Source organism: Ranitomeya imitator, chromosome 3 (assembly GCF_032444005.1).
Source record: "Ranitomeya imitator isolate aRanImi1 chromosome 3, aRanImi1.pri, whole genome shotgun sequence".
In the NCBI taxonomy this organism is placed as follows: domain Eukaryota; kingdom Metazoa; phylum Chordata; class Amphibia; order Anura; family Dendrobatidae; genus Ranitomeya; species Ranitomeya imitator.
The window spans coordinates 137,406,770-137,418,936 of record NC_091284.1 but is presented as its reverse complement, the minus strand read 5'-3'; the positions used below and the strand labels follow the sequence as shown (position 1 = coordinate 137,418,936).

The 12,167-nt window shown below is 45.5% G+C and overlaps 1 protein-coding gene across 7 annotated transcripts in view; it reads right to left on the bottom strand.

The window, feature by feature from the left end:
- The window catches only part of BCLAF3 (BCLAF1 and THRAP3 family member 3), a 148,272-nt gene that overhangs the window by 50,545 nt on the left and 85,560 nt on the right, over positions 1-12,167 (bottom strand). For all 7 annotated transcript variants that reach the window (XM_069761505.1, XM_069761507.1, XM_069761508.1 and 4 more), the window contains 2 exons: positions 11,078-11,250; positions 2,709-2,832 (listed from right to left, as the gene is read on the bottom strand). In XM_069761505.1, the coding sequence (XP_069617606.1) occupies positions 2,709-2,832; positions 11,078-11,250 (297 nt within the window). The remainder of the gene's footprint in view (positions 1-2,708; positions 2,833-11,077; positions 11,251-12,167) is intronic.

The following is a 12,167-nucleotide window of genomic DNA, read 5'->3' as shown; positions in this document are numbered from 1 at the left end:
GAGTCAAACGGTCTCATGTCCCAGGGCAGGTCCTTCCTTCCAGTTCACTGGCAAGTGGTGACGACTGATGCCAGCCTGCTCGGCTGGGGTGCAGTGTTTCGCCACCTGACTGTACAGGGCCGCTGGTCAGCGCAAGAGTCAACCTTACCGATCAATGTCCTCGAGATCCGGGCCATTTTTTTCTGTCCCTTCGTCACTGGGAAAGGATTCGCAGGGGCCTTCCTATCCGAATCCAGATGGACAATGCCACGGCGGTGGCATATGTCAACCATCAGGGGGGAACTCGGAGCGCCTTGGCCGAGGTATCCAGGATTCTCCTTTGGGCAGAGGCAACGGTTCCGGTGATATCCGCGGTGCAGATCCCCGGCGTGGACAATTGGGCCACCGACTTCCTCAGCCGCGAGGGTCTCGCGGCAGGGGAATGGTCCTTGCGTCCGGAGGTCTTCCATCAGATTTGTCTTCGATGGGGGACTCCGGACGTGGACCTCACGGCGTCTCGAACGAACAGGAAGATTCCGCGGTTCGTCTCCAGGTCTCGCGATCCTCTCGCAGTGGACGTCGACGCTCTGGCCATTCCTTGGTCACAGTTCGGGCTGCCCTACCTGTTCCCACCCCTTCCCTTGCTTCCCAAACTGCTGAAAAAGATCAAAGCAGAAGGGATGCCGGTCATTCTAATCGCCCCGGATTGGCCTTGGACAGCTTGGTTCGCGGAGCTCATCAATCTTCTCGCGGACGCTCCCTGGCGCCTTCCAGTCTGGCCCGATCTGCTGTCTCAGGGTCCGATCTCCCACCCAAATTCTCAGTCGCTCGGTTTATCGGCGTGGCTGTTGAGACCGCAGTTCTAAGAGCGTCCGGCCTTTCGGCCCGGGTGATTTTCACCATGATTCAGGCTCGGAAGCCTTCGTCTTCCAGGATCTACTATTGTGCCTGGAAGGCTTACTTCCGTTAGGTGAAACGCGGTTGGACTCGCACCATGTCCTTTTCCCTGCCTTCCATCTTGGTTTTCCTTCAGGCAGGACTGGATTCGGACCATGCTCTTAGTTCCCTGAAGGGCCAGGTTTCTGTGCTTTCCATCCTTTTTCAAAAGACTTTAGCTTCCAGACCACAGGTTAAGACCTTCCTTCAAGGAGTAGCCCACGCGGTCCCTCCGTACAGGGCCCCTGTGGATTCATGGGATTTAAACCTGGTACTGGACGTTCTGAGGGTTCCCCCCTTTGAACTTCTCAGGGAGGTTTCCCTATCAGTTCTGTCTTGAAGGTGGCCTTTCTTGTGGCCATCACTTCTATCCGCCGCGTCTCCGTGTTGGCGGCTCTCTCTTGCCGTCCTCCTTTCTTGGTTATCCACCAGGACAAGGTGGTCCTCAGGCCTCCGCCTTCCTTTCTTCCTAAGGTGGTTTCCACATTCCACCTCAACGAGGACATCGTTCTACCTTCCTTTTGTCCAGCTCCGACTCATCTTCTGGAGCGATCGTTGAACAAGCTGGACCTTGTCAGGGCAGTGAAGATCTATCTGGATAGAACGTCCAGTTTCCGGAAGACGGATTCTCTTTTCGCCATTCCTGATGGCTCGCGCAGAGACCAGCCCGCTTCTAAGGCGACTATCGCTCGCTGGATCAGAACGGCTATTCTGGAGGCTTACCTGGTCAAGAACAGAGTGCCTCCCTCTGGGATCAAGGCTCGCTCCGCCCGGGCAGTCGGCGCCTCCTGGGCGGTGCACCACAGGGCTTCCGCCCTACAGCTATGTAAAGCGGCAACCTGGTCTTCCATCCACACGTTCGCCAAGTTTTACAAGGTCCATACCTACGCTTCGGCGGACGCCAGCCTAGGCAGAAGGATCTTGCAGCCGGCAGTGGTGAGTCCTCTGACCTGATGGAAGTCTGTTTTTCCCGCCCTTGGGACTGCTTTGGGACGTCCCATGGTTCCTGTGTCCCCCAATGAGAGGCGATAAAGAAAACAGGATTTTTGGTTGCTTACCGTAAAATCTGTTTCTTGGAGCCTCCATTGGGGGACACAGCTCCCTCCCAATGTTTTTGTTATATGTTCTATGACTGTTCTCACGTTTACAGTTCTCAAGTTTGTGGTTATGGTTTTTCAACCTTGTTATTTTTCTCCTACTGCTTTCTCACTAACTGAAGAGTATAATGCCAGTCGGTGGGGTGTACACTGCAGAGGAGGAGCTAACTTTTTTATTTGCATAGTGTCAGCCTCCTAGTGGCAGCAGCATACACCCATGGTTCCTGTGTCCCCCAATGGAGGCTCCAAGAAACAGATTTTACGGTAAGCAACCAAAAATCCTGTTTTTTTTTACTTTTAGGATGGTAACCAGGGTAAACATCGGGTTACTAAGCGCGGCCCTGCGCTTAGTTACCCGATGTTTACCCTGGTTACCGGCATCGTTGGTCGCTGGAGAGCGGTCTGTGTGACAGCTCTCCAGCGACCAAACAGCGACGCTGCAGCGATCCGGATCGTTGTCGGTATCGCTGCAGCGTCGCTAAGTGTGACGGTACCTTTATACACAGTTCTACGGAGCTAAAAAAAAAGAACAACTAACGTCAGATCCAATGTTAGGTTCAGCGAAAACGGTCTATATTGATATTAGGAACAAGAGGAGGCGGACCGAGCGAGGCTGTGAAGTCATGAAATATCTCACTGTTGCATTAACATGCTGCTGCCTGCCATCAGGACAAGGGTGCAGTCACATCAGTTCACCTGTGAATCTCTGGATTGAGTTGCGCTGTAGTTTTCTTAAGGTTCACCTCTTCCTTATTGCTTTCGGCTTGCAGCTTGGAAAAACGTTCATGGAGCGACATTTCAGGAGACTTGAAATGGTTCGCTGTAAATAAAGAACAAAATATCTAAATCACTTTGTATGAAAGATATAAAAAACAGACAACCTGAGTATGGGCAGCCATCTAACTACAGCACATGTACTAAAACATTGGCTCCAATACAGATTACAGGTCCTTCTCAAAAAATTAGCATATATTGTTAAATTTCATTATTTACCATAATGTAATGATTACAATTAAACTTTCATATATTATAGATTCATTATCCACCAACTGAAATTTGTCAGGTCTTTTATTGTTTTAATACTGATGATTTTGGCATACAACTCCTGATAACCCAAAAAACCTGTCTCAATAAATTAGCATATCAAGAAAAGGTTCTCTAAACGACCTATTACCCTAATCTTCTGAATCAACTAATTAACTCTAAACACATGCAAAAGATACCTGAGGCTTTTATAAACTCTCTGCCTGGTTCATTACTCAAAACCCCCATCATGGGTAAGACTAGCGACCTGACAGATGTCAAGAAGGCCATCATTGACACCCTCAAGCAAGAGGGTAAGACCCAGAAAGAAATTTCTCAACAAATAGGCTGTTCCCAGAGTGCTGTATCAAGGCACCTCAATGGTAAGTCTGTTGGAAGGAAACAATGTGGCAGAAAACGCTGTACAACGAGAAGAGGAGACCGGACCCTGAGGAAGATTGTGGAGAAGGACCGATTCCAGACCTTGGGGAACCTGAGGAAGCAGTGGACTGAGTCTGGTGTGGAAACATCCAGAGCCACCGTGCACAGGCGTGTGCAGGAAATGGGCTACAGGTGCCGCATTCCCCAGGTAAAGCTACTTTTGAGCTACAGAGAAGCAGCACTGGACTGTTGCTAAGTGGTCCCAAGTACTTTTTTCTGATGAAAGCAAATTTTGCATGTCATTCGGAAATCAAGGTGCCAGAGTCTGGAGGAAGACTGGGGAGAAGGAAATGCCAAAATGCCTGAAGTCCAGTGTCAAGTACCCACAGTCAGTGATGGTGTGGGGTGCCATGTCAGCTGCTGGTGTTGGTCCACTGTGTTTCATCAAGGGCAGGGTCAATGCAGCTAGCTATCAGGAGATTTTGGAGCACTTCATGCTTCCATCGGCTGAAATGCTTTATGGAGATGAAGATTTCATTTTTCAGCACGACCTGGCACCTGCTCACAGTGCCAAAACCACTGGTAAATGGTTTACTGACCATGGTATTACTGTGCTCAATTGGCCTGCCAACTCCCCTGACCTGAACCCCATAGAGAATCTGTGGGATATTGTGAAGAGAAAGTTGAGAGACGCAAGACCCAACACTCTGGATGAGCTTAAGGCCGCTATTGAAGCATCCTGGGCCTCCATAACATCTCAGCAGTGTCACAGGCTGATTGCCTCCATGCCACGCCGCATTGAAGCAGTCATTTCTGCCAAAGGATTCCCGACCAAGTATTGAGTGCATAACTGAACATTATTATTTGTTGTTTTTTTTGTTTGTTATTAAAAAACACTTTTATTTGATTGGATGGGTGAAATATGCTAATTTATTGAGACAGGTTTTTTGGGTTATCAGGAGTTGTATGCCAAAATCATCAGTATTAAAACAATAAAAGACCTGACAAATTTCAGTTGGTGGATAATGAATCTATAATATATGAAAGTTTAATTGTAATCATTACATTATGGTAAATAATGAAATTTAACACTATATGCTAATTTTTTGAGAAGGACCTGTATTTCATGGAATCACCCTGCAGCACTGAATACCAATAATACTGAAAGAATTCTCATTTTCCTTCCATAAATGATACATGATCAGGTTAATAAAGTAAAGACAATCTATATATATATATATATATATATATATATATATATATATATATATATATATATTTGTCTAAGGGGTACTTCCGTCTGTTTGTCTGTCTGTAACTGAAACCCCGCGTCGCTGATTGGTCGTGGCCAGCCGCAACAAATCAGCGACGGGCACAGTCCGGCCGCGAATTCGCCCTTCCCTACTCCCCTCCAGTCAGTGCCCCCTCCCTACTCCCCGGTCAGTGCCCCATAGCGGTTTAGCAGTTCATTAAACGGACTGCGTTGCACCGCGGCATAACGCGGTGTAACACAGTCTGTTAACGCAGCTATTAACCGGGGGCCGCCGGAAGGTGAGTATATAACTATTCTTTATTTTAATTCTTTTTTTAACTGGCATATGGTGCCCACATTGGTATATACTACGTGGGCTGTGCTATATACTACGTGGGCTGTGCTATATACTACGTGGGCTGTGCTATATACTGAGTGGGCTGTGCTATATGCTGCATGGGCTGTGCTATATACTGCGTGGGCTGTGTTATATACTGCGTGGCCTGTGCTATATACTACTATACATATTCTAGAATACCCGATGTGTTAGAATTGGGCCACCATCTAGTAAATAATATCAGTGTATGCAAACAAGGTGTTAAAATGGTTGCCTCATTTTAAAGGGAACCACTCAGCAGTTTTTTGCTACACTGATTTCAGGGATGTGTCACTTATTAGACTACTAGATGGTGGCAAGATTCTAACGCATCGGGTATTCTAGAATATGTATAGTAGTATATAGCACAACCAACGTAGTATATAAGACAGCCCACACAGTATATAACACAGCCCACGCAGTATATAACACAGCCCACGTAGTATATAACACAGCCCACGTAGTATATAACACAGCCCACGTAGTATATAGCACAGCCCACGTAGTATATAGCACAGCCCACGTAGTATATAGCACAGCCCACGTAGTATATAGCACAGCCCACGTAGTATATAACACAGCCCACGTAGTATATAGCACAGCCCACGTAGTATATAGCACAGTCACGTAGTATATAGCAGTCACATAATATATAACACAGCCCACGTAGTATATAGCACAGCGCACGTAGTATATAGTACAGCCACGTAGTATATTGTATAGCCATGTAGTATATAGCACAGCCCACATAGTATATAGCAAAGAGATGTAGTATATAACACAGGCCACGCAGTATATAACACTGCCCATGCAGTATATAACACAGCCAATGCAGTATACAGCAATGTGGGCACCATATCCCTGTTAAAAAAAAGAATAAAAATAAAAATTAGTTATATACTCACCTTCCGGCGGACCCTGGATTCAGCCCAGGCGTTTAGCGATGCTCCTCGTGACGTTCCGGTCCCAAGAATGTATTGCGGCAATAACACGCGATGATGTAGCGTGTCATGATTCCAATGGCAGGGAATCACAAAAGGACAAGCACCAACGAGCTCTAGGGTGATGGAACCTGAGCTGACCGCGACCCTAAACCTGAACACACAAATAACAATAGCCGGGGAACGTGCCTACGTTGATCCTAGACGTCTCGCACCAGCCGAAGATCTAACTTCCCCTATTAGAAGAAACACAGACCTCTCTTGCCTCCAGAGAAATACCCCACAGAAATAGCAGCCCCCCACATATAATGACGGTGAAATGAGAGGAAGGCACATACACAGTATGAAAACAGATTCAGCAAAATGAGGCCCGCTAAAACTAGATAGCAGAGGATACAAAAGTAAACTGCGCGGTCAGCAAAAAACCCTTCAAAAAACCATCCTGTAATTACTTGAACTCATGTTCCAACTCATGGAACATGAGGAGCAATTACAGCCCACTAAAGCAACCAGCAGCAAAGAGACAATTATATGCAAGCTGGACAAGACAAAAATAAAGCAAAACGTGGAACAAGAAAATAAAAACTTAGCTTGTCCTGAAGATTACTGAAGCCAGAAGCTGAGGTAATAAAACACTCTGATAACCTTGATAGCCGGCGGGGAAATGACAAGAAAGCCCGGTTAAATAGGAAACTCCCAAATCCTAATAGAACAGGTGGACACCAGAGACAGCAGAACACAAATCACCCAGTACCATCAGTAACCACCAGAGGGAGCCCAAAAACAGAACTCACAACAGTAGCGGTCTCGCGAGACCGCTACGTCATCATCTCGCGAGACCGATACGTCATCTCCGGTCATTGCCGCAATGCATTCTTGGGACCGAAGCGTCACGAGGAGCGGGAAAGGCGTCGGAAGGGGAGAATATAATGATGTTTTATTTTTTTAACATTAGATCTTTTTTCTATTGATGCTGAATAGGCAGCATCAATAGTAAAAAGTTGGTCACACAGGGTTAATAGCAGCGTTAACCTTCGTCCGGCCGAGTAGGTACAATTGTAACTATTCCGTTTTAAAATTGCAACAACTTTTTTTTTTTTCGAAAAGCCGTAGAGGGCTGAAATTTCGTGACATCTCTGCAGTTTTGGTCCAGAATATATTGGCCAAATTTCAATAAAATATATATGAAGGTACAATTGTACCTCTGCAGCCTGTTAACATTGTAAAATTATGCAGCCTGACAAAGGTTAACAGACTGCGTTACGCCGCGGTGTAACGCAGTCCGTTTAACGGACTGCTAAACCGCTATGGGGGCACTGACTGGAGGTGAGTAGGGAAGGGTGAATTCGCGAACGGACTGTGCCCGCTGCGATCAATTAGCGACGCGGGATTTCAGTTACAGACAGACGGAAGTACCCCTTAGACAATTATATATAGACTAGATGGTGGCCCGATTCTAACGCATCGGGTATTCTAGAATATGCATGTCCACGTAGTATATTGCCCAGTCACGTAGTATTTTGCCCAGTCACGTATTATAATGCTCCATGCAGTTATGGCCCCATAGATGCCCCATATAATGCTCCATGCAGTTCTTTATGGCCCCATAGATGGCTCCATATAATGCTCCATGCAGTTATGGCCCCATATAATGCTCCATGCAGTTCTTTATGGCCCCATAGATGCCCCATATAATGCCCCATATATTGCTCCATGCAGTTATGGCCCCATAGATGCTCCATATAATGCTCCATGCAGTTATGGCCCCATAGATGGCCCATATAATGCTCCATGCCGGCTGGCCTCGACCAATCAGCAAGGCGGGATCTCCGAGACAGACAGACAATTAGACCCTTAGACAACACAATGGCGGCACTTGACAGCAGTGGAGGACAATGATGATTCAAGAATTCGCGGCAAACTGTGCCCGTCGCCGATTGGTCGAGGCTGGCTGGCCTCCACCAATCAGAGACTGTGCCCGTCGCTGATTGGTCGAGGCCGCTAGGCCTCGACCAATCAGCGACGCGGGATTTCCAGGACAGACACAATGAAACCCTTAGACAATTATATAGTAGATGTTCTGTTGTTTCAACACAATGAGTGTTTTATCAGCAGGAGATTATGACAGCAGCACTAGCTGCCCATGTGCATCCTAGTTCAAACACATCCCCAGCACCGATTAGCAGCTCACTGTCAATAGATAATGCACGTAGGGAGCTGTGGTATGGGCTGGTTAGCTTTCTGAGCTCTGCTACACCTACAAATTCTGATTGTGTCACTACTGCTGCACCCAGTAAACTAAATGATACATCGCTGCAATCAGGGTTTCTTTCTCTACATTATGCTGCTCTCAGATAAGGTAGTTAAACTTAAAAAGAGTGAGAGCGATGGCGCCAAAGAATGTATACCGTACAGTTGCTAAGGTGGGGCCCCAACATGGGATACTCACCACACACGGGGATATGAACACACACAAAATGCGCCACACACTACCACGTGCTTGAACACATATACCACCCTAAGCACACATTTCACCACACATACACCAACCTCGCCACATAAAAGTCGAAACACAAAATTCGCCGCTCAAAACTAGCAAAATGCAAAACTAGGCTCACGCAAAACTCGCCACACGTGCAGAACTCACCTCATGGAAAACTCGCCACACGCAAAACTTGCACACGCGGAAAAATTGCCACATGCACAAAAGTTGCAACACATGCAAAACTTGCCACACGCAAAACTTGCACACGCGGAAAAATTGCCACATGCACAAAAGTTGCAACACACGCAAAAGTTGCCTCACGCAAAACTTGCACATACTCAAAACGCACCACACATAAAACTCGCCACGCGCAAAACTTGCTGCACACAACTTGCTACACTAACCTGTCACATGCAACTCGACACAAAAAATTGCTACACGCATATCGCCACACAAAACTCATCTCACAAAAGCTGCTACATGCATGTCGCCACACGCAACTCAACACACACAACTTGACACATGAAACTCGTCCTAAAACACACACAAGTCTGGTATGATCCTTCAAAAATAAAAATCTGATTAATAAGCAGACAAACTACAAGAGCAACAACTGTACCATATAGGAAATACGGCAGCTGTCAGTCACATGACCCGTCTATTATGTGTATGTGTGAGCTAATATATACTGCCAGGTGGAGGGCTTCCTGTTGGCTGGGGATTTATCAGGCTGCCAATTTAGCTTACAAATACGGAGGTAAAAATACTGACCAAATAACATGTGAACGAGTTCTAATACAGGGGAGATGACACAGGTATATACAGGAGGAGATGACACACTGGTATATACTATATACAGGGGAGATGACATACAGGTACATACTATATACAGGGAAGATGACACAGGTATATACTATATACAGGAGGAGATGACAGATATATACTATATACAGGAGGAGATGACATACAGGTACATACTATATACAGAAGCAGATGACAGGTATATACTATATACAGGAGGAGATGACTTACAGGTATATACTATATACAGGAGGAGATGACACACGTATATACTATATACAGGAGGAGATGACATACAGGTATATACTAAAAGAGGAGATGACACATAGGTATATAGAGGAGGAGATTACATACAGCAGGTATATACTATATACAGGGAAGATGACATACAGGTATATACTATATATAGGAGGAGATGACATACAGGTATATAGTATATACAGAAGAGATGACGTACAGGCATATACTATATACAGGAGATGACACATAGGTATATACAATATACAGGAGGAGATGACACAGCAGGTATATACTATTTACAGGGGAGGTGACATACAAGTATATACTATATACAGGAGATGACATACAGGTGTATACTATATATAAGGGAGATGACAAACATGTATATACTGAGGGGAAAATGAGAAGTGTGAGGTGAAAATGAGGGGTGTGAGGTGAAAATGAAAATGTGAGGTGAAAATGAAAATGTGTGAGGTGAAAATGAGGGGTGTGAGTTGAAAATGAAAAGGTGTGAGTGCAAAATGAGAGGAGTGAGGGAAAATAGTGGAGTGATCGGAAAATGACAGATGTGAGGTCGAAATGACAAGTGTTAGGGGGAAAATGAGAGGCGTGATGGGAAAATAAGAGAAGTGACGTGCTATAACTAACCACAGATATTTACTATGCCCAAGCAACGCCGGGCTCTTCAGCTAGTTATATATACTCATCCATCTCAAATTCACCGATTGGGTGCAGTGTCATGGTCGGTAATACCCACTTGCCACTAATCACGGCCTCGAAAGTCTAGTGACATATACTGTGATTCATGGCAGTATCATGCCTGTAAGCAACTCTTTAATTTACTCGGACAACCCTTCTAATTCCTCATGTTTGTCCCCAGTAAAATAAAAACACCTATACACACCTTTGGTGCCAGCACCGTTACAGCGGTGTTGGTACTAACATTCCCAGGGCTCACGTGAGGTTGCTATGATACGTGAGCCCTGTGCCCAATCAGAGCTGGCGTCACAGACCCCGCCTTCATAAGTGATCAACAGGAAGCCAGGGCTGCGGATGACCGTCACTTCCTATTGATTATTTATATGTCCGAAGGCGGCGCCAGTGACGCCAGCACTGATTGGGCACTGGGCTCACGTGATAACTGCATCACATGAGCACGGGGAACATGAGTGCTGACAACGCTGCCGAAATGTATGTATGTATGCATGCATGCATGCATGCATGCATGCATGCATGTATGCATGTATGTATGTATGTATGTATGTATATGTATATATATATATATATATATATATATATATATATATATATATATATGTATGTGTGTGTGTGTATATATATAGATGTATATATATATATATATATATACATACATACATATATGTGTGTGTATGTATGTATATATAGATAGATATATAAATATATATATATATATATATGTGTGTGTGTGTGCGTATATATATATATATATATATATATATATATATAATATATAATATATATAATATACACACATACACACACACACGCCAGTATATATACCAGTAATTTACCATTTCATCTCACCTTTCACTTCATGGATGATGGTTATGATTTCCTGAGTAAATGCAGACTTTGGAGCATCATTTTCCCCGTGCTTTGAAGAACTTAGATGGTCAAACACAGGGTGAAAAGCGTCCTTTCCACGTACAGCAACCAGGTCTTCCGACATCTGTCTCTCATTGGAAGTGGTATTGTTCCTGCAATGGTTAAGCAGTCTTACTTTGTATGTCCAGCAAAAATACAAAAAATAATAAAAAAATTCCATGAAGTGGTTGTCATATTTGCTGAATGGTTTTCAATGTCCAGATCGTTCCATCTGCATGCGCATACAGCTTCTGGTCCTTTCTCTTTGGCCTTACTCCTTTGTGTCACAGAATGCAGACTGTGCATACAGAGAGCAGTGGAACTAAAGCAAACAATGGGAATGGCCCCTAAAAATCAAATCTCAAAAGACTAAAAGTACCTTCACACTGAACGATATCGCTAGCGATCCGTGACATTGCAGCGTCCTGGATAGCGATATCGTTGAGTTTGACACGCAGCAGCGATCTGGATCCTGCTGTGCCATCGTTGGTCGGAGCAGAAAGTCCAGAACTTTATTTAGTCGCTGGACTCCCGCAGACCTCGCTGACGTCACCGCTGTGCTTTCTGGCTGGCGCTCTCAGTCAGTGCAGAGAAGCAGAGCGCCGGGGGACAGACACCGGAATGTAAGTATGTACTGTTTTTTTTTTTTTACGTTTACGCTGGTAACCAGGGTAAACATCGGGTTACTAAGTAACCTGCACTTAGTAACCCGATGTTTACCCTGCTTACCAGGGGACTTCGCATAGTTGGTCGCTGGAGAGCTGGTCACACAGACAGCGACGCTGCAGCGATCGGGATCGTTGTCTAGATCGCTGCAGCGTCGCTAAATGTGACGGTATCTTAAGGCCGGGTTCACATTTGTGCTCTGGGGCTTTGCGGAGGGCTATATACGTCCTCAGTTAAGCCCCGCCTACTTCTGCATGCGTCCTGCATACCTATCTTTAACATTGGGTACGCAGGACATGCAGATGCGTCATTTTGACGAGCACGCCGTCCACACAACCCGTGCGGTTGATGGGCGTGTCAAGAC